This window comes from Citrus sinensis, chromosome 2 (assembly GCF_022201045.2).
Source record: "Citrus sinensis cultivar Valencia sweet orange chromosome 2, DVS_A1.0, whole genome shotgun sequence".
Lineage (NCBI taxonomy): Eukaryota > Viridiplantae > Streptophyta > Magnoliopsida > Sapindales > Rutaceae > Citrus > Citrus sinensis.
This window is the reverse complement of record NC_068557.1, coordinates 18,764,298-18,784,950: the sequence shown is the minus strand read 5'-3', so window position 1 is coordinate 18,784,950 and position 20,653 is coordinate 18,764,298. Positions and strand designations below refer to the sequence as shown.

Here is a 20,653-nt window from a genome sequence, read left to right as displayed (position 1 = left end):
CAGCAAGCTGACCTGATAAATATTAAGATAAGATTGAATCATCTGTGATATTGACGGGTTCCGTGATTGACGAAAGTGGCCCAGGTTTCTGTACCATTGACCCCTTAGACACTAGATTCCAGTTCGCAAAACCTGTATGGTCAATTCTGATCTATCTAAAGTTGTGGTGAATTATTACAGAAAGAATCAAACACATGAGACACAAGGGGTATTGTTCATCTAATCAATCAAACAAGGCAGAAGCCTTTGTCCAGATAAATTTTTGGCTGTTTCCATTCTTTTTTCGGGTACCCATTTTTCCACGACTCCAGCAAGATTTAGTGTTGAATAAAAGTCTCTTTTCTTGAAACATATTTTTCACAAGTTTCTTTCTTTTTTTATGACTAGCAGGCGTCAATAATGTCCTCACCAAACCCAAGTTGCATGATATTTGGGAAATGAGCATTCATGTACTAAAGTAGTTACCTTGCTGGAATAAATTAACAAAAAAAATATCCTTAACTGGGTAGTTGGCAGTTCATTTTCAGTTCGTTATTGAACTTACTCTTATAGTAAGTCTTTAATTCATTAGAATTAATCTGGGCATAAGTGATTTAGTTCTTTGTCTACTTCTGTCAATTCTTTTATGTATGTGAAACCTTAGCAGGTTAGCTTAGTGTACAAGTTCTGTGTTGTTGGGTTGATTTTGTCCAACAATGAGATATCTTGTGTTTGTGCCGCTGTCTGTTTTCATGTTGGTAGTTTTTGGGGGCATTGTTTGCTGCCAAAGGCCTGCAGTTGTGAACATTGGTGCAATTTTTACTTTTAATTCGGTTATTGGTAGAGCTGCAAAGGTGGCAATAGAAGCGGCAGTTTCTGATGTTAATGCGGACCCAATGATTCTCAATGGGACTGAGTTGAAATTGTTCATGAGAGATGTCAAGTGCAATGTCTTCATGGGTTCCATTGAAGGTGACTTTAATATCTCTTGCTTGAATTTACATTTTTTGTTTTTCTTGTGGATGCTTGGATTAAAGTTTTGCAGAATTTTTGATATGATGGCACTCTCTTGATGGTTTTTAGCATTTGTAATGAATAATTATGTTGATGCAAAGATTATTAACTTAATTTGATTTCTAATCAGTTTCTTCTTGAGAGACAATTTCTTATGTCCATTTTATTTTGTGAGGAATCTGTTATCTGTGAACCCCTTTAGATTTTTTAACTGTACGTGTGCAATTCTATCAGATTTTGACTTAGCTCATCACTTGCATAATTTTGCTTTTCTACATCATATTTACTGAAACTGAAGTTTCCGTCCATTTGAATTCCTTTATGAGCTTCTAGTGTGATCGTGTGTATTCACATAGAGCAGTTATTCTTATGTTCAAGTTCAATTTCTTTGCTTTCTGCTATGCTTGCTGATTATTGATTAACATATTCTTCATTTCTTCTTTTTTCCTGGAATTAATAAATATTTGTATTCATGGTTCTGAACAAGGGATTGGGGTTTGTTGCAAACTAATTATTTCATGGAAACTTTTGATTCTTTGGGCAGCTTTTCAACTAATTGAGAAAGAGGTGGTGGCCATAATTGGCCCTCAGTCCTCCTCAATAGCTCATATGATATCTGAAGTTGCCAATGGTCTCAAAGTGCCCCTTGTTTCATTTGCTGCAACTGATCCAACTTTGTCAGCGCTCCAATTTCCTTATTTCATCCGAAGCACCCAAAGTGACTCCCAACAAATGGCTGCTATGGCAGATTTGATCGACTTTTATGGGTGGAAAGAAGTTATTGCCATTTATGTAGATGATGATTATGGAAGGAATGGCATATCTGCTTTAAGTAATATGCTTGAGAAGAACATGGCAAAGGTTTCATATAAACTGCCTTTGCCTGTCCAATTTAATCAGCATGACATTACAGTTTTGCTCAATAACTCCAAACCACTTGGTCCTCGTGTTTATGTTGTTCATGTTAGTCCTGATCCTGGACTGAGAATCTTTACTACAGCCCAAAAACTTCAAATGATGACCAACAACTATGTGTGGCTTGCAACAGACTGGCTTTCTGCTACCTTAGAATCTTTCTCTAAAATGAATCAAACTTCTCTCCGAATCCTCCAAGGGGTAGTCGGGCTTCGTCAACATACTCCTGATTCCATCCCTAAGAAGGCATTTTTATCTCGCTGGAGTGGGATGCAGCAGAAAGGATTAGTGAGTGCTGGGTTGAATACCTATGGGCTTTATGCTTATGATACAGTCTGGGCAGTTGCACGCTCAATTGATAAGTTTATAAATGAACACAACATCACTTTTTCTGCCAGTCATGAGTTACCTGATTCAAAAGCTACTAGAGTTCAACTAGAACAGCTCAAAGTATTTGATGGTGGGACGTTTCTACTCAGGAAATTATTGCAGACAAACTTCACAGGTTTAAGTGGTCAAGTTCAGTTTAATCAAGATAGGAACATAGTGAGTCGTGGTTATGATGTCATTAACATTGACAAGATGGAAATTCACAGGGTTGGTTATTGGTTTGATGGTTCTGGTTTCTCAGTTTTACCCCCGGAAACTCTTAAAGGGAAAAATGTTAGTCATTCCCAACTCGATTGGAAGCTTCAAAATATTACTTGGCCTGGTGGAAAAACTGAGACACCACGCGGTTGGGTAATTGCAGATAATGCAAGACCATTGAGAATTGGAGTGCCAAGGAGAGCCAGCTTTGTTGGATTTGTTACAGAGGAGCACGATAGTCATAAAGTCCAAGGATACTGTATTGATATTTTCCTTGAAGCACTGAAACTAGTCCCATATGATGTGCCTTACAAATTTGAGCTTTTTGGTGATGGTCTGTCTAATCCTAGTTATGATGGGCTTGTGAAAATGGTTGCAAATGATGTAAGTAGATCGCTTTGTCTTAATAAATTTCAAAATAAGAATTGCAAAAGGGCAGATTTGTTGGCAGATGAATTTGATGAGAATATCTTTTTTTTTTCTTTTTTCTTTTTCCCTGAAACTGTGGTTTCAGGTGTTTGATGCAGCTGTTGGGGACATTGCAATTGTCACAAATCGAACAAAAATTGTGGATTTTTCTCAGCCTTATATTTCTACCGGTCTTGTCATCGTGGCTCCTATTAACAATCACAAAGCAAGTGCTTGGGTATTTCTCAAGCCATTTACAGTGGAGATGTGGTGTGTCACTGCAGCTTCTTTCGTGATGATTGCAGTTGTTATTTGGATTCTTGAGCATCGAGTCAATGATGATTTTCGAGGTCCTCCTAGAAGACAGATTGCCACAATGTTTTTGTAAGTCCTTTCAGTAGAATGTTCAGAGATGAAATCAATTGTCTCTCTCGGAGGACTAATCTGTAAACTTATTTAATCCTTTTCATGTTTCAGGTTCAGTTTCTCAACATTGTTTAAGACAAATCGTAAGTAAAAGCTTTGGCTTTTGTAGTCAGTAATGATTTTTTTTTTCCCCTTCTCTTTCTTTCTTTGTTTTTACTTGCTTTGTCCATCTGTCAGTAAAATAGCAGTGATAATCTAAGATCAAGGCATCCTTGGGCTTGATATTATCTATTCTGTCCTTAGTCTGTAACTGAAAATGTTGACTAACTCCGTAATTTACACAATTCCTTATCTACATTGTTAATTTTATTAACAAATTTGTCTGTAAAATTTCATGTTTGCACTACTGACTTGTAAGGCACTATTGTTAATTTTGTTAAAGTTTAGATTTCCATTGAAATGCACAACTTGCCACACATGAAACACATAAACAATTCAAAGGTGGTGCTGAAATTGTTTCGTTCCCATTGTATCCTTAGAAACAATTGCCATTCAAACCTAAAGCACCCGACAGTCGGTGGCAAATTTGTTTTAAGGAAGCTGTTGGGTACAGGTCTCGGGTTTTCTGATTTGGTTTATGTTTCTGTTACTGTTGTAACTTTGCTTTGCTTCTCTGATTCATGCTTGTTATCTGTTTTCGTCCTTAATCAGATTTCGCTTGCCATTTTAGGTAGCTGTTTTCTGTTCAGTTATATTATAATTTATTGTGCTCACAATATAATATTTCTAGCCAGAGTTCCAAGCAATGTGGGTTTAGAATGTTAGTTTTGTTCCTAATATCATCTTCTTGGTTTGTGTGTAGTATTGGTATGTAAACACATTCTTAATAAACTGAAAAGAAAAGGTAACAAGGATGTATTTTTTGCTTTTTAATCCTCTCTTATTATAGTCCTGAGTTGTGACTATTTTCAGATCATTCTCATTTAAAATATGATAGATATTCAATTTTTTTCCCTGTTAAATCACAGAGGAAGCTACTGTAAGCTCACTGGGACGGTTTGTGATGGTGGTGTGGCTTTTCCTATTGATGGTGATAACTTCAAGCTACACTGCAAGCTTGAGTTCAATTCTTACAGTCCAGCAGCTCTCAACTTCTGTTAAGGGAATTGAGAGCTTAATTACGAATGACTGGCCAATTGGGTACCAAGTGGGTTCTTTTGCTTATAGCTATCTTTCGGACAGTCTTCGCATACAAAAGTCAAGACTCATTTCTCTTGGCTCCCCAGAAGATTACGAAAGAGCTCTCCGGCAAGGGCCAAGGAATGGAGGGGTAGCAGCTATCGTAGATGAGCTTCCATATGTGCAGTTGTTTCTGTCAAACCAAACTGATTTTGGGATTATTGGGCAACCATTTACCAGAAGTGGATGGGGATTTGTAAGTAGCTTCTTTTACAAGCAAAAGAATGGATTTTATACATTTAGACATTGCATTATATTCTGAAAATCTGGGCAATAGGTAATTTTTGCATATACAAGATTTCTCTATATGTGGTGATCTGAAATTTTTCATAAATGTGGGTTTGCAACCCCCTTTCTCTTTTAACAGAGAAAGCTGGTGACAAACTAAAACAGAAGATGCTTATTGTTTTAGCTTTATTCCACTTTTATTTTCTTTTATCAATTTTACACTCTAGGGATCCATGATGTAGAATGGGAATGCATGAATGTGCTGTTTACGGTATATATGTATTTAAGCCTAGACGTTTCTACTCATGAATTGATTAGAATGTGCTCACGATCTCTTTCACTGTTATGGTAGTGTTCTTTTTACAACTTATAACTTTTTTCATTGCAATGAATCAGGCTTTCCAACGGGATTCTCCACTTGCTGTAGGCATGTCCACAGCAATCTTGAAACTTTCTGAAAATGGAATGCTTCAGAAGCTTCATGAGAAGTGGTTTTGTAAAGAGGGCTGTCCAGAAGAGAGGAGACAGCATTCCGAGCCGCACCAACTTCGTTTAATCAGCTTCTGGGGTCTATATCTTCTATGTGGTACCATCACTTTCACTGCTTTTCTAGTGTTTCTCCTAAGGATGGTTTGCCAATATGTCCGTTACAAACAACAGCAGATGCACCCACACTCACCTTCATCCTCCAGTTCATTTAGTACCCGCTACTCTAAGGCTGTCTTTAATTTCTTTGACTTCATTGATGAGAAGGAAGAAGCTATCAAGAAAATGTTTACTCAATGTGATTATCCTCAAGTTCATGGGAGTTCAGGAAGATAATGTACATGTTTGAAGGAAATTGGAGGACCAGCCGTACTATTGTGCAATTTAGAGACTACTACTGAAAGAGAATCTTGATAAGTTTCTGTATATATATATCATCTTATATACATATTACTTCCCAGAATTCATAAAGCATGCAAAATTGTAAATAGCACTGTTGCTGATGTATATGTAGGCTTGTAGCATTGCATTAAAATTTTGCTTAAGACTCAAAATTAAAATTAAGAGCATTCTAGTTTTCTCAACTTGTTATTTTCAATTTTCTTTTCTTGTCCTATGCGTAACGGATTCAGTCGTGAGTACTATTAAGAGGATGATGAAATGGCCTTTGCTATAATATCACATACATGCGAGGAATAAAAAAATTAAAAAAAACATTGTCATTGTTTGGTTGCCACTTGGCAGCCAAACATTAAAAAAAAGAAAAAAAAAACTTGGAGCAAACAGTTGCTCCTTAAATGATTAAAAAATTATGAAATAATATAATAAATATAATAATAATAAAATTATTATTATTTTAATAATAAAATTATTATTATTTTAATAATAAAGGTCACATAATAAAAAAAATTAGTTTTATAATAATAAAAAATTAATCTCAAGTTTAATGGTCTGAGTATCAAGTTAATAGAAGGGATTTCATGTTTATCAGGATTTCCAAGATTACAAGTTAATAATTCTAAGTTTTATATTCATTGTCGTCAGTTTCAAATTCCTTTCGTTTCAAGTTTAATGGTCTCAGTATCAAGTTAATAATAGGTGTTTCATATTTATTGATCTATTAATTACATGATTCTCAAAACTGCAAGTTAATGATCCCAAATTTCATGTTCATTGCCCTAAGTTTCAAGTTCTTTTGGTTTCAATTTTAATGGTCCGAGTATCAACTTAATGGTAGGTGTTTCATGTTTATTGGCTCATTAATTGCATAATTTTCAGGGTTGCAAGTTAATGATCATAGGTTTTATATTCATTGCCCTCAGTTTCAAGTTCATTTAATTTCAAGTTTAATAGTCACAATATCAAGTTAACAGTAGATGTTTCATGTTTATTGGCTCATTAATTGCATGATTTTTAGGATTGCAAGTTAATGATCATAAGTTTTATGTTCATTGCCCTCAGTTTCAAATTCCTTTGGTTTCAAGTTTAATGGTCTCAGTATCAAGTTAATGGTAGGTGTTTCATGTTTATTGACCCATTAATTATATGATTTTCTGGGTTGTAAGTTAATGATTCCAAGTTTCATGTTCATTGCACTCATTTTCAAGTTTCTTTGGTTTCAAGTTTAATGGTCTCGGTATTAAGTTAATGATATGTGCTTCATGTTTATTAGTCTATTAATTACATGATTCTCAAGGTTGTAAATTAATGATAATAAGTTTCATGTTCATTATCTTAAGTTTCAAGTTCATTTGGTTTCAAGTTTAATGGTCCCAATATCAAGTTAATGATAGGCGTTTCATGTTTATTGGTCCATTAATTGCATGATTTTAAGGGTTTCAAGTTAATGAACCCAAGTTTCATGTTCATTGCTCATTTGCTCTCAGTTTTAAGTTACTTTGGTTTCAAGTTTAATGATCCTAATACCAATATTAATGGTAGTTGTTTCATATTTATTGGTACATGATTTGTATGATTTTTAGGATTGTAAGTTAATGATCTCAAGTTTCATATTCATTGCCCTAAGTTTCAAGTTTAATGGTCCTAATATCAAGATTAATGGTAGTTGTTTCATATTTATTGGTTCATAATTTGTATGATTCTTACGATTGCAAGCTTATGATCCCAAGTTTCATGTTCGTTGCCCAAAATTTTAAGTTACTTTGGTTTCAAATTTAATGGTTCTAATATCAACATTAGTGGTATGTGTTTCATATTTAGTGGTCCAAAGTTTCAAGTTACTGGTTTTATAGGTTTCCATTTCTTGCAAATTTTTTTATTATTTAACACTAAGATGAATCTCAGCCATTGGATCCACTCTATTTAATCCAACGGTAGTTTTTTATGCATGTATAAGATACATGCATGCAATGCATGTACTGGAGTTGCCCCCGAATGAAATTGTCAAGTCAGTAGTTATCAAATCAATTAGGGAAGAAAAGAAAAAAAAAACTCTTTATTTAGACATCTGATGTTGTTCATTTATAACTAGGCACCACATAGTGGTACCGGTACCATACCATCACATTTTGATGTAATAATATAATCACTTCCTTTTGAAAATTCACAAGAGATATCTAATAAATCCCGCTCATTGGCCCTTGCCGTTTTGTATGATTTTGTGGCACTCACACCCACTACTTGTCTTCTTGGAACCGGGCACGATCCACTTCTCTTCCCAACAATCAGTGGAAATGTAGTTTTTTTTTTAAAAATTATTATTATTTATGCACCACTTTCATCTTGATCTCAAACTCTTTTTTTTTTGCTCACTTCTTCAAGCCGGATATGTTAGCACTCGGGGGAAAAAATGTTATAACATGTTAGAACTTAATCTTTAATCGTTTGTAATCTTTCCCTTTAATTGATATAGAAGCTGAAGAGGGACCATGAGAATAAGGATATGATCAAGAAAATATGTTAATTCTCAATTTTTGACTAAAACGAAGATGAAGGAAAGTGGGGGAGAATCAGAGAAAGGAGAGAGAGAAAAAATGGTAAAATTAGAAACTTCAAGTTATTTTAGTGGGTATTTGAGACATTTTAAATTAAAATGGAAAAAAATGGGGGTTAGTGTGAGAAATTTAAGAGTCAAATGTCACTACTCTTTCTCATGTTAGGCTTAAGTGCATATTTTAAATTTGGGCTTTGCAATTTTTGATCTTTAATGGTACATTTACATGTTGGAAATATTGTTGAAGAAAAGAGAAAAAAAAATGTATATAACAGGTCAATGGTTTTGAGGCGTGTATTATACTTTCCTTAAGGATTTATTTGTACACTCGAAAGTGTTTGCTAACGAGCTCTAACGCAAATTACCTCCAGAATATAAGAAAACTGCAATATTGTAGTTAATAATACCGAAATATTCCCTAAACACAATTATTTGGAAATCATATCATTGTAGAGAGATGTAAAAATAATAATAGTTTAAAGATTAAGGAATAATTTCCTTTCTCTTGGTGCTAATGAACTGAAATCAAAGTCTTATTTGTTGTACTTCAATCAACACGGTAACTCTTTAACTTTAATTTAACTTATTAAAAATCAATTACAAATTAATTGATTCCTTGAAGTAGAAAATTTATTGCATCAATTGATTTGATTCACTTATGCTTTTAATTCAAATTCGTTGCACCATTAAATTAACTGTATTTCACTTTATTAGAAACTCTCTTTATATATCTTTTCTCATCACTGACCTTATAATCTATATCAGAAAGGTTGTATTGTATATAATATTAAAAAAAAAATTATGTTATGCCAGTTTTAAATGTCATAAATTAGGATAAATTTATGGTACTACAGTTGTATGGTACAACAGTTGTATGGTTCCACAACTAAATCTAATTATTGGATCTAACCCACAGTTATCACCAAAGCTAAATTCAATGACTGGATCCATCTATAATACCATACAACTGCAGCACCATAACTGGACCCATAAATTATATGCCAACGAATAATATCAGGAAAAATAATTCTTTGTGCCAACCCCGTTTTAGTTGATGGTAGTAATTAATGTTGACGTACAAAGTAGGACCAAATTAAATGTGAAGCTTATCTTTAGAATCTCGTGCTCACCAAATAGAACATCTTTGCAATTTAAGGGTCTGTTATTTGATAACACAATAGATTTTATATTGGGATTTTAAGCGAATCTCACATTGGATCGACTAAAATTTAATATAAATAAATAATAAGTCTTATAATAGGATCCGATTATTATGTCATTTAGCAATACGTTAGTGGCTGATCCTACCACCTCACCCTATATAATAATAGGACTGGCTTACATAAATTTCTCTCCATCTTTTTATCATAAAAAAAAAAAGAAAGACCTTCGTGTCATCAAACATCAAACATCAGCAAACAGAATTGATTTTATGCTTTTGTTATCTTATTTGATAACATGGGCAATGTAGTTTTGGTATTTCTTATTCTTTTGGGCTGGAAATTATGCTTTCCCACTACCCAAATGGAAATGAAATCTTGTAGTACAATAATGGCAAACTTTCAATCTTGCAACATACATTCGATATAAAGTAAGCACATTCTTGTTGAGAACATATTACAAAATAATTAATGAGAAACTATAAAAAGAGATGATAATTCAGATTCTTAAGTTTTTATGTCTTCCTAATAAGAATAAAATTTGTTCATTTGTATGAAAAAAGCTCATGATCCATATTGAAATGACAAATTTATTGTCATATTTTTTAATTCAACTCATATCATAAATAAGAGGTTATTTGTTAAACGTCTGAAATCTAATTTTTTTTATTTCAAACCTTTAATTTTCTTGTTTATTTATTTGAAATTTATGTCTAATTTTCAGACATTCATATATGAATAGAAAAAGTATAATTTTATGATTTTTATTTGGATGCAAGAAGGTTTGAATCAGAAATAAATATTATATTCTAAAAATGTCTCTATAAAATATATTTATTTCTTAAACTATAAAATTTATTTTTTTTAATTTGTAAGGATATAAATGTCAAATAACTATATTTAAGATTTTTTTATCTATAAAAATAAACAACATGTCATTTATATTCAGATATCTAAAAAAAAATATTTTAATCAAATATTCATATTTAGACCAATTCAAACTTTAAAAAAAAATTCACACTCATTAAATTTCAGATAAAAAAATAAATACTGCCTAAATATCTTAATTATATTTAAAACAATTGTGCTACTGTCAATATCTTCAAGCATTAGTGCTAATGCTGTCACTCATGTTGCTACTGCCATTTATTTCATTCAAGCAATAATTATTCCCCTATTGACAATAATTTCAATGAACTTTTCAACATAAAAAAAGAAACAGAAAAATAAATTATATTTCTATCATTTTCAAGACGCAATCCTATCACTTTTATAACCAGACACCAAAAGCAAGTTCAAACAGAAAAATAAAAAATAAATAGACATGTCATTCCATCTCTCTCTTTTTTTCAAAGCATGTGTCATCGTTAAAATTCAACCAATTTCTTTAATTTAAAATTTCCAAGTAATAAATCAACAATTTTGTGACTTGAAAGGAATTTAGTTAATAAATTTCTCTGCATTCTCTTTTCCCAATTTGAAGAGAGCGTGATCTTCCCCAACCTGGAAAATATTGTAAAGCCAATCACAAACTTTCATAAAGCTGGTGTCAATTTCAATCTTCTTAAAGTAAATTGTTTGATTCACCAATGTCACTGTATTTTATTATTAAAGCTCTCGCAGTTATTAAAATTTTATTCTTTTCAGTCACATGGTTGCAATGTTGCTTGCTAGAAGAGGAAATCTAGAGCTTCACAGCATTTAATATAGGGAAATTTACAACCGTCCACCTGTTTGTTTTGTCTTTTTCAAAAATACACAAACACTTTTTTTTTTTTCAGCGCGCCACCTGAAGTTCACTTTTTGTTGCATTCTTCCACTTCCGTCTAATTTCCGTTAGCAAATTTAACGGAATGACCTTTTTACCCCTCAAAATTACAATTTAACCCAAAATAAATAGAAATTGGAGATAAATTGGATGGATTTAATTTTTTTTCAAAGGTGGATGCTAGAAATTGGAGGAAAATAATGTTTGTTGCTTGCTAAATTTAGAAAATTTGTATTTATTTTTTTGGAGGAAAATAGTGTTTATTACTTGCTAGATTTAGAAAATTTGTATTTATTTTTTCTCTTTCAAAAAAATAAATATAAATTTTCTAAATTTAGCAAGCAACAAACACTATTTTCCTCCAATTTCTAGCATCCACCTTTGAAAAAATTTAAATACATCCAATTTATCTCCAATTTCCATTTATTTTGGGTTAAATTGTAATTTTGAGGGGTAAAAAGGTCATTTCGTTAACATTCCGTTAAATCTACTAACGGAAATTAGACGGAAGTGGAAAAATGCAACAAAAAGCAAATTTCAGGTGGCGCACTGAAAAAAAAAAAAGTGTTTGTGTATTTTTAAAAAAGGCAAAACAAACAGGTGGACGAGTGTAAATTTCCCTTTAATATAATCTCTCTCACACAGTCAGACCGCTTGATTAGCACCATCATTTCTTTATCTTTTTACTTTTCTCCATGGCAACTACCCAAATATGGAGAAGTCTACGTTACAGATTCTGTAACATACATCCCCCATTCCATGCACTCCACGTGTCCCTGGATGTGGAAACAAAGCAAGCAAATGGCACCCTTCGGGAGCTCCCCCAAATATGATAAAATAAACTGCTCAGTTTTGGACCATGCAACAAACTGATTACGGGAAAAGCCATGGTATGAAGTGATAATTTTATGCAACTAAATTAGTGCATTTTTTAAGGGTGATAGAGAGAATTGCCGGGCTGCGAAAGGTTTCCATCATTTTGTGTTATTTGAATTATTCTTAAAGATATGCACAACAGCAATTAAAGCTAATCTAGAATATTAATTTGAAATGAGAGACGTATCACTTGACCACAAAGACAATTCTATCAATATGTATGTTACTATCAGAATGCGATGAGACTTGAAAAAAAATTGTTATCTTGCGATCTCTATTCAAGATTCCAGTCACTAGTTCAAAAATTTGGTGGGAGCCCATTGTCCATTTGGTAAGCTACACAAATTACATAAGCACCATTGCATCACACTCATACATACTCATACATACATGTATGGAAAATGAAAGCTGGTAAACAATCTGACTTGAAAAGTTAAAGAGCCAACAAATCTCAACATTTGGGCCCCACTTTCTTGGCTTTTACTGGGAGAACATTTATTAAACATTTTGCACGGCACAGAAGCATAGAAACCACATGTTTCACACTCTCACACTTGGCCCTTGTCGCTTGGCGGATTTCACATAATACTCTTTTATTTTTTATTTACTCTATTGAGTTTGAAATCCAGAATATAGTAATTAATTATACAGGAAAGCCATCCAACGAGTGAGATACGCAAGGATGATGTGATAAATTTTTATAAAAAGAAAAAAAATTTAATTCAATTATTATGTCTTGTCTCAGGACATATGTACAAAGTATTATGTCATGATCCATGACATATAAACTAAAGTATCTCACTGGTAGAAGTAGAAGGCTAAAAAATTAGTCAATTTAAAAAATGAAAAGGTTACAGCCTAGGCCCTAGACTATTGTTGGGCAAATAGAATCATACCTTGCTTACTCTTGCAAGACTATTTGTTAGCTTTGAAACTCTCTTTAGTCTTTACTTAGTGGTTGGAATGTGATTGTGAATACTTTGTTGTTGTGTTGTGTGCGTCTTTTAAGCTTATTTATATCATGGGCTCAACTGTTCAAAGCTTCGCTTGCCTTTGCTCAGTCAGGTAAATCCCTGAACCCAAGCCACTACCACTCTTCTTCTTGATTTGTTCGTAAGTTGGTATTTTTTTTTCCCTATATATATATATATATATATCCTTTGCATGTGGGTTTTGCTGTAGACTTGAATGTTTGTTCTCCAACTTATGTTTGTGTTCCAACTTGTTCTTTTATTTTAATATTTTTTTCCTCCTTTAGTGGCTGTCATTGCCATGGTCAAGCCAATATTATATATTATATATGGGTAGTTTCTTTAACAATTTCTTGTATATTTTTTTGACTTTCAATTTTATGGTTTCTCTTATGGGCAGAGCTGTCTAGGCTTCAAGTTGAGAGAGCCTACTTAATGCTTCAAGTTCCATTTTTTTTTCTCTTTTCTTTTTTTAGAATTTCACGGTTTGAGAATCCATGCTTCTTTTAGTAGAATCATACTATATGATTTTCTTGATTCCATGGCTTCAATATTTATCTGATAACTGGATTGTTGGAATCCATGTTCACTCTGACATTGTTGGCAGGTGCTGGTTGTTATTTTTGAACAAATGCTAGTTGGAGCAGAAGAATTAATCAGTTAATTTCAAACTTTTATTAAAAATGGTGGGATTCTTAATTCCTAAGCCTTGCCATATCACAACAAGAGGAAAAATCTTGTTCTTTATTGTTTTTTCTATGTGGGTACCCATGGAAGTAATTGGTAGAACTGGAAATGGGAATGTATCGTCTTCGTCTTCAAGGCCAAGCTCTGTGAGGATTGGAGCTTTGTTTACTTATGATTCAGTCATAGGGAGGGCAGCAGGACCTGCAATTGCAGCTGCAGTTGATGATGTTAATTCTGATCCCAGTATTCTTCCAGGGACGACATTAAATTTCGTTATTCGTGATACAAATTGCAGTGGATTTGTTGGGACTATGGAAGGTAATTTCTGGAATCAATTTTTTAATTCTGTTATAGCCGCCTTTCCCTGAGGATATTGAGTTAGACTGTTCTCTTAGTTCTAGGAGTTCTTCATTGCATATGCAGAACATAAATCAAAGGGAAAGTATTTGTCTTTGAACTTGCAAATCAGTCATAGTAGTTCATTTTGTGTGCTGAACTTATCTATGGCTGTCACTCTGTCTGAATTTAGGTTACAATTTCCATATGGGTTAATTGTTGCCCTTTGTCATGGGAAGTCACTTTGATACTTAGCTTTGGGTCTGATTATACTTTAGATTTAGTAGTTGCTTTTGTTGCTTTCTGCACCAGCAGATTGTATTATTGCAAAGTAATATACCAGACCAACTCATGTTGACAGGACAAAGTCACATGATGTATTTTTAAAATTTTTTTATTAAGTTATTACTGTTTGACATTTCCTGCCACGTAGAACCATTTATGAACTAGATGTAAAGATGAATTTTGATGGGTGCTTCTTCAACCACTGAAACTATCTATGATTTCATTGTCATTGCCTTTGTTAATTGAAGTCTTAGATTAAAAGTGAAGTAATTCTGCTTTGCTTCTCTCCCTAGAAGAATAGAAAGATAAATTTTGATGGGTGTCCTTGCCATGTAGCTTTGCAGCTTATGGAAAATGAAGTGGTTGCTGCAATTGGTCCACAATCCTCTGGAATAGCTCATGTAATCTCCCATGTTGTCAATGAACTCAATGTACCACTTCTGTCGTTTGGAGCAACAGACCCCACTCTCACTTCTCTGCAATACCCCTATTTCCTTCGAACAACACAAAGTGACTATTATCAGATGCATGCAGTTGCTGATTTAGTCGAGTACTATGGATGGAGGGAGGTGATTGCCATCTTTGTAGATGATGATTATGGCAGAAATGGGATTTCTGTATTGGGTGATGCCTTGTCAAAGAAGCGTGCCAAGATTTCTTACAAGGCTCCCTTCAGTCCTGGAGCCTCCAGAAGTGCAATTAATAGCTTGTTAGTTGGTGCAAACCTGATGGAATCACGAGTTTTTGTTGTACATGTTAATCCAGATACTGGTTTGACAATTTTCTCAGTCGCAAAAAGTCTTGGGATGACAGCCGGTAGCTATGTTTGGATTGCTACAGATTGGCTTCCTTCTGTTTTAGATTCAACGGAACCAGTTGATATTGACACAATGAACCTCTTACAAGGAGTTGTTGCTCTCCGCCATCACACCCCAGATACGGATCTTAAAAAGAATTTCATTTCCAGGTGGAAGAACCTCAAGTACAAAGAGAATAGTCCTTCGGGTTTTAATTCTTACGCGCTGTATGCGTATGATTCTGTTTGGTTAGTCGCCCATGCTCTTGATGCCTTGTTAAATGAAGGGGGAAAATTTACTTTCTCTAATGACCCAAAGTTACATGACACAAATGGAAGCATGCTGAACTTATCCTCCCTCCGTGTTTTTGATGGAGGCCAACAGTTTCTCCAGACTTTGTTGAGGATGAATTTCACAGGTCTAAGTGGTGAGATTAGATTTGATGCTGATAAGAATTTAGTTAATCCAGCTTATGATGTCCTTAACATTGGTGGAACTGGGTCACGGAGGATTGGTTATTGGTCAAATTATTCTGGTCTCTCTGTTGTTGCTCCAGAGATCTTATATACAAAGCCTCCTAATTCTTCCAGTAATCGACATCTTTACAGTGTAATATGGCCTGGTGAAATTACGGCAACACCTCGGGGATGGGTGTTCCCTAACAATGGGATGCCATTAAGAATTGCGGTGCCTAACCGAGTAAGTTATAATGAATTTGTGGCTAAAGACAAGAGCCCTCCGGGGGTGAAAGGGTACTGTATTGATGTATTTGAAGCAGCAGTAAACTTGCTTCCTTATCCTGTCCCACACAACTATATAATGTATGGAAATGGGAAGAGAAACCCGATCTACAATGACATTGTGCAACAGGTTGCCCTGAATGTGAGTTTCTTGCTTCATCATTGTTTACTTCAATCAAGTAGTGGTCTAACTTATATCTGAACTGTTTGCTATCCAAAAAAAGTACTTATTTCTGAATAGATCTACGGTATTGTTGACCTGGTGAACGGGTAAAGCATCAGTATTATGTTTCCCTTGTAGGAGCTATTGAGCTGCGTATTCTGATATTCAATTTTGGCTTTCAGAACCTAGGTTTTTTATGTATGCATCAATGCATGCTTGTATTTTGCTTGGCCTTGGCCCTAGCTGGGTGACTAAATTCTGGTAATTATCTTGAATTCCTTCATTTCTTCCTCAGAAATTTGATGCAGCTGTTGGTGACATCACGATTGTTACAAATCGGACAAAGCTTGTGGATTTTACACAGCCTTACATGGAATCTGGTCTTGTTGTTGTTGCTCCAGTTCAAAAGTTAAAGTCTAGTCCTTGGGCTTTTCTCAAGCCTTTTACTATACCAATGTGGCTCGTCACTGGAGGCTTCTTTCTTTTCGTGGGAGCCGTTGTTTGGATTCTTGAGCATCGGTTCAATAATGAATTCCGTGGTCCTCCTAGTCAGCAACTTGTAACTATCTTCTGGTAAGTGTTATTTAACTTTGATGAAAAGCTCTCTGATTTAACTAGAACAATTGAATGTTTCACCAGACCAAATCCTCTAGGCAGTTGACAAGGCAAATGCCTAACAACCTTGGAAATTCCTTATAAAACACACAGTGAAAACCATTATTATATGATTATGCCATATGCTGCTGTGTTACTACTGGAAATCAGCAGTTGGGCAGTGTATAGATTATATAAGACAATAACTAAAGCAAATATTTGAAAATTTCAACTTCTAGTTAAATATATGAACTCTAATAGCGTAGCTTCCTGCCTAAACTGTCCTCTACTACTACCAACTTTCAAAAAATAAAAAGAAAAAAGAATAACCGTCCTCTACCATCAATCTACACTGGCTTTTATTTGCTTTGCTTAATGTATATGAGAGGATACTGAAGTTGCTTCTATTCTTGCAGGTTTAGCTTCTCAACAATGTTTTTCTCACACAGTATGTTTGCTTGTGCCCAATTTTTTTCTGCTTTCTTTGTCTAAACATGAGTTCTTTCATCTAATACTGATATCTGATATTTCTCTAGTTTTAAAACGCTGCTTGGACTTGATGCAGGGGAGAACACTGTGAGTTCCTTGGGAAGGGTGGTACTGATTGTATGGCTGTTTGTAGTGTTGATTATCAATTCAAGCTATACAGCTAGTTTGACTTCAATCCTCACAGTACAACAACTGACATCACAAATTGAAGGGATTGACAGCTTGATTTCCAGTACTGAGCCAATAGGAGTTCAAGATGGGTCATTTGCATGGAACTATCTAGTAGATGAGCTCAAAATAGCAGAATCTAGGCTGGTAAAGTTAAAAAACATGGAAGAATATTCCATTGCACTTGCTCGAGGACCCAAAGGCGGTGGGGTTGCTGCAATTGTTGATGAGCTTCCTTACATTGAGCTCTTCATGTCCAAAACTAATTGTGAATTCAGGACAGTGGGGCAGGAGTTTACAAAAAGCGGATGGGGATTTGTAAGTAAAAACATTTTCATCCACAAGTCAATTATCATATCTGCTGCAACAAGCACACTGGTGACTTCAAAGTTTACGAAATGAAATGAATATGTTATTGCAAATCTAATCTTAAACTGAAATATGATTTCTTGTGCCAGGCATTCCAAAGAGACTCTCCTCTGGCAATTGACTTGTCAACTGCCATTCTTCAACTCTCAGAAAATGGTGACCTGCAAAAAATCCATAATAAATGGTTAACATATAATGAATGCTCCATGGACCTCAGCCCAGCTGACGGAGGTGGCAGCCGACTCTCTCTAAAAAGCTTCTGGGGACTGTTCCTCATTTGTGGCATTGCATGCTTCCTCGCTCTTATTTTCTTCTTCTGTAGGGTCTGTGGTCAGTTTCGCAGGTTTGGCTCAGAGGACGAGGAGAGCATCGAGACCGAGGACATTGCACATGATACGTCTACATCTGGTAGACGTACACTCCGCTCAACTAGCTTCAAGGACTTAATTGATTTCATAGATAGAAAAGAGGCCGAAATTAAGGAAATTCTTAAACGGAGGAATAGTGATAACAAACGGCCTAGCCAGAGCTCTGATGGGTAGACGAATTCTCCTGCTTAGGTTTTACCCTGCTCCTCTTTGTTGTTTAGCGTCATGATCAAAATACGAATTCATCTACACTAATATATCTGCTTCTTTCTTCAAAGCCAAGATTTAGGTTAGTTTGTAGAAGAACATTAGAAAATCTTGTGTAATCACCAACCATTTTGTATTACAAAATGATGCTTTGTACTCCTCATGTGGTTATTGAAGGAATGAATATGTAGATAGTTTTTCATACTTATCACGGCATAAAAGCACTTCTTTACTGAAATGCTTGAAATATTTTTGGCTTTGTTTCAACCTATGTGAGAGGCATACGACCATGAGAAAAATTGTCTCTCAAATGCCTGAAATGAAATAATAATCATGGTTTTAAAGTTTTTCATTTATCTATCTTAACTATCATTATGATTGGTTATTTACTTTTTGATTAATAAAATTAAAAAAAAAAAAAACCTAGGTTGAAGACACATCAATCGGTGCCCATTAAATCGAAGCATAGAAATTTGAAATGAGTCATAAAATACTGTAAATTATTATAAAACAATTCCAATGAAATCAAGATGCATTGATCCTACTATACCAATAATTATTATAACTTTTAATGGTCTAAAGTACCAAAATTTCTACTTTATTATGCCGAATACATTCGAAGTTTGGGTTTTGTCATCTAGGACTAGGAATATTCTTATTCCTAACGCATTATTAGCCCCGATTCCATATTATTCAATTGATTAATTAATTAGTCCAGATGTCTACATCATGAATAAATTTCCAACAAAAGTGGCCTACCAATAAAAAATCAAAATAAAAAATGGGCCTAGCGTACGGAAACAACATCAAGGAAATTTTATCTTCGTCAATAATTTCAAACGCAATTTGATTAACTAAATTAGAAAACTATATATGTGAATAGAGACGAGCAAAGTCACAAGCTATGTAGTACGTAACATTGTGGTGGTGATCATATCATATATGTTTCTATGAGTCGGTGGAGTACATGCACCCACGTAGGGATGGCAATGAGGAGTGATGGAATCCACATCCCTATATTGTTCGAATTTTTTATCCTAATATTGTTAGATTTTTAATCTAATATTAGACTTATATATGAATAATTATGTGTTGCAGACTATCATATACAGTTAAGCCAAATAAAAAATAATCTATTAAGATTTTTGATAATATAAATCTTTATGTATTTAATAAGGTGTGAGTCTTTAATATGTAGGGATTTAAAGGATAATTTTTATTTCTATAATGGAATAAAATAGAAATATTTAAAGACAATAGGAAAAGTTGTTTATATAATTAGTCATGTCCCTAGGTCACACGTATCTTTTTATTTTTTTGACATCTCATCATCAGAGAAAAAGAGTGCGGAGAAAATTAAAGGATTTTCTAGGATAACATATTAATATGGAAGGCCAACCATACTACTCCAGAGAGGAATTAAGTATTATGGATTCATGTACGGTTTCGTATAATTTGTTATTGATTCATGATAATACAACATGAATATTCCTGAATTATAGGTGATTGTTTTTCATTAAAAGAATTCTTGTCCAACACATATTCTAGTTATATTCACGACCTATTTAAAATTGCTAGATGAGAGGGGATGGGGATTACAATGCAAAAACTTTTATTATGGAGTCTATATGATAAGTCAGTTGTTTGAATAAATAAATAGATAAACTAATATTAATGGATTAGAATTCAGTGCTAAGTTTTTTTTTTTTTTTTTTTGCTGAGCATTGAATCAATAATCAAGATTTATTTTGAGTTTTTATTTTTTTATTTCTCTCACCTAACAATTATTAATTCAATGCTTAGTAAAAACTCAGCTCCTTATCCAATATTAATGATCCACTTACTTGTTTTAAATGATAGTGGTAGAATTTATTAACCACTTTGATAATAGAAGTGATAAAGTCTTTTAAGTTATGAAATACTACTATAAAAAAAGGTCCTTAAACTTGTCAGATCTATGAAATACTACAAGAGAAAGGCTATAAACACTAAAGTGGAATATGCTAGAAGACACCTTATGAAATTTAATAAATGTAGAGAACACTTAAAGTTTGAATAATTATAATTGGAGGTACGATCCCATTCATTATTTAATTGTTTTACATCCAGTATAATAAAAAGAGATATCTAAGAGCATTCAATCCTTAAATAACTTATACTTTTATTTCTTGAATTTGATTTAATTATATTAAAATAAAACTATAAAATTGTATTACTAATAAAAACATCAGAGTAAGCTAAAGCAATTAAAATCATTTCCATTAAACTAAGTCAAATAATTTCTATTAAACTAAGTCAATCTCGTCAAATTTACAAGATAATCTATGAAATTAAGGAAAAGTAGAGTTTTAAAGTTGAACACATCCATAAAAGTCACATTACATAAATCATCAGCAAAATTATTTTCGCTAATCTTCAAGTGCTAATATTACCTATCATTTATATTACTTTCATAAATATCATGATATTTGTTATTACATCCATACCATTACAATTTAA

At 33.6% G+C, this 20,653-nt stretch overlaps 2 protein-coding genes across 5 annotated transcripts; both read left to right on the top strand.

Moving 5' to 3' along the window:
* Positions 1–112: 112 nt before the first annotated feature.
* LOC102611344 (glutamate receptor 3.7) lies at positions 113–5,807 on the top strand. Of its 2 annotated transcripts, XM_052434622.1 has the most exons (7): positions 113–951; positions 1,538–2,880; positions 3,011–3,288; positions 3,382–3,413; positions 4,133–4,174; positions 4,299–4,705; positions 5,134–5,807. In XM_052434622.1, exons 1-7 carry the CDS (start codon positions 696–698, stop codon positions 5,557–5,559), a joined length of 2,784 nt encoding a protein of 927 aa, XP_052290582.1. In that variant the 5' UTR covers positions 113–695; the 3' UTR covers positions 5,560–5,807. The 2 variants fall into 2 exon arrangements, with proteins under 2 accessions (XP_052290582.1, XP_006469690.1); XM_006469627.4 differs by lacking the exon at positions 4,133–4,174 and having other exon boundaries at positions 116–951.
* Positions 5,808–12,701: 6,894 nt separating this feature from the next.
* On the top strand, positions 12,702–18,362 carry LOC102611633 (glutamate receptor 3.4). Of its 3 annotated transcripts, XM_006469628.4 has the most exons (7): positions 12,702–13,045; positions 13,559–13,956; positions 14,596–15,938; positions 16,255–16,532; positions 16,970–17,001; positions 17,119–17,528; positions 17,669–18,362. In XM_006469628.4, the coding sequence occupies exons 2-7, from the start codon at positions 13,635–13,637 to the stop codon at positions 18,119–18,121; spliced, it is 2,838 nt and encodes a 945-aa protein (XP_006469691.1). In that variant the 5' UTR covers positions 12,702–13,045; positions 13,559–13,634; the 3' UTR covers positions 18,122–18,362. The 3 variants fall into 3 exon arrangements, with proteins under 3 accessions (XP_006469691.1, XP_015383006.1, XP_052291041.1); XM_015527520.3 differs by lacking the exon at positions 12,702–13,045 and having other exon boundaries at positions 13,058–13,956; XM_052435081.1 differs by lacking the exon at positions 12,702–13,045 and having other exon boundaries at positions 13,808–13,956; positions 14,604–15,938.
* The last annotated feature ends 2,291 nt before the right edge of the window (positions 18,363–20,653 follow it).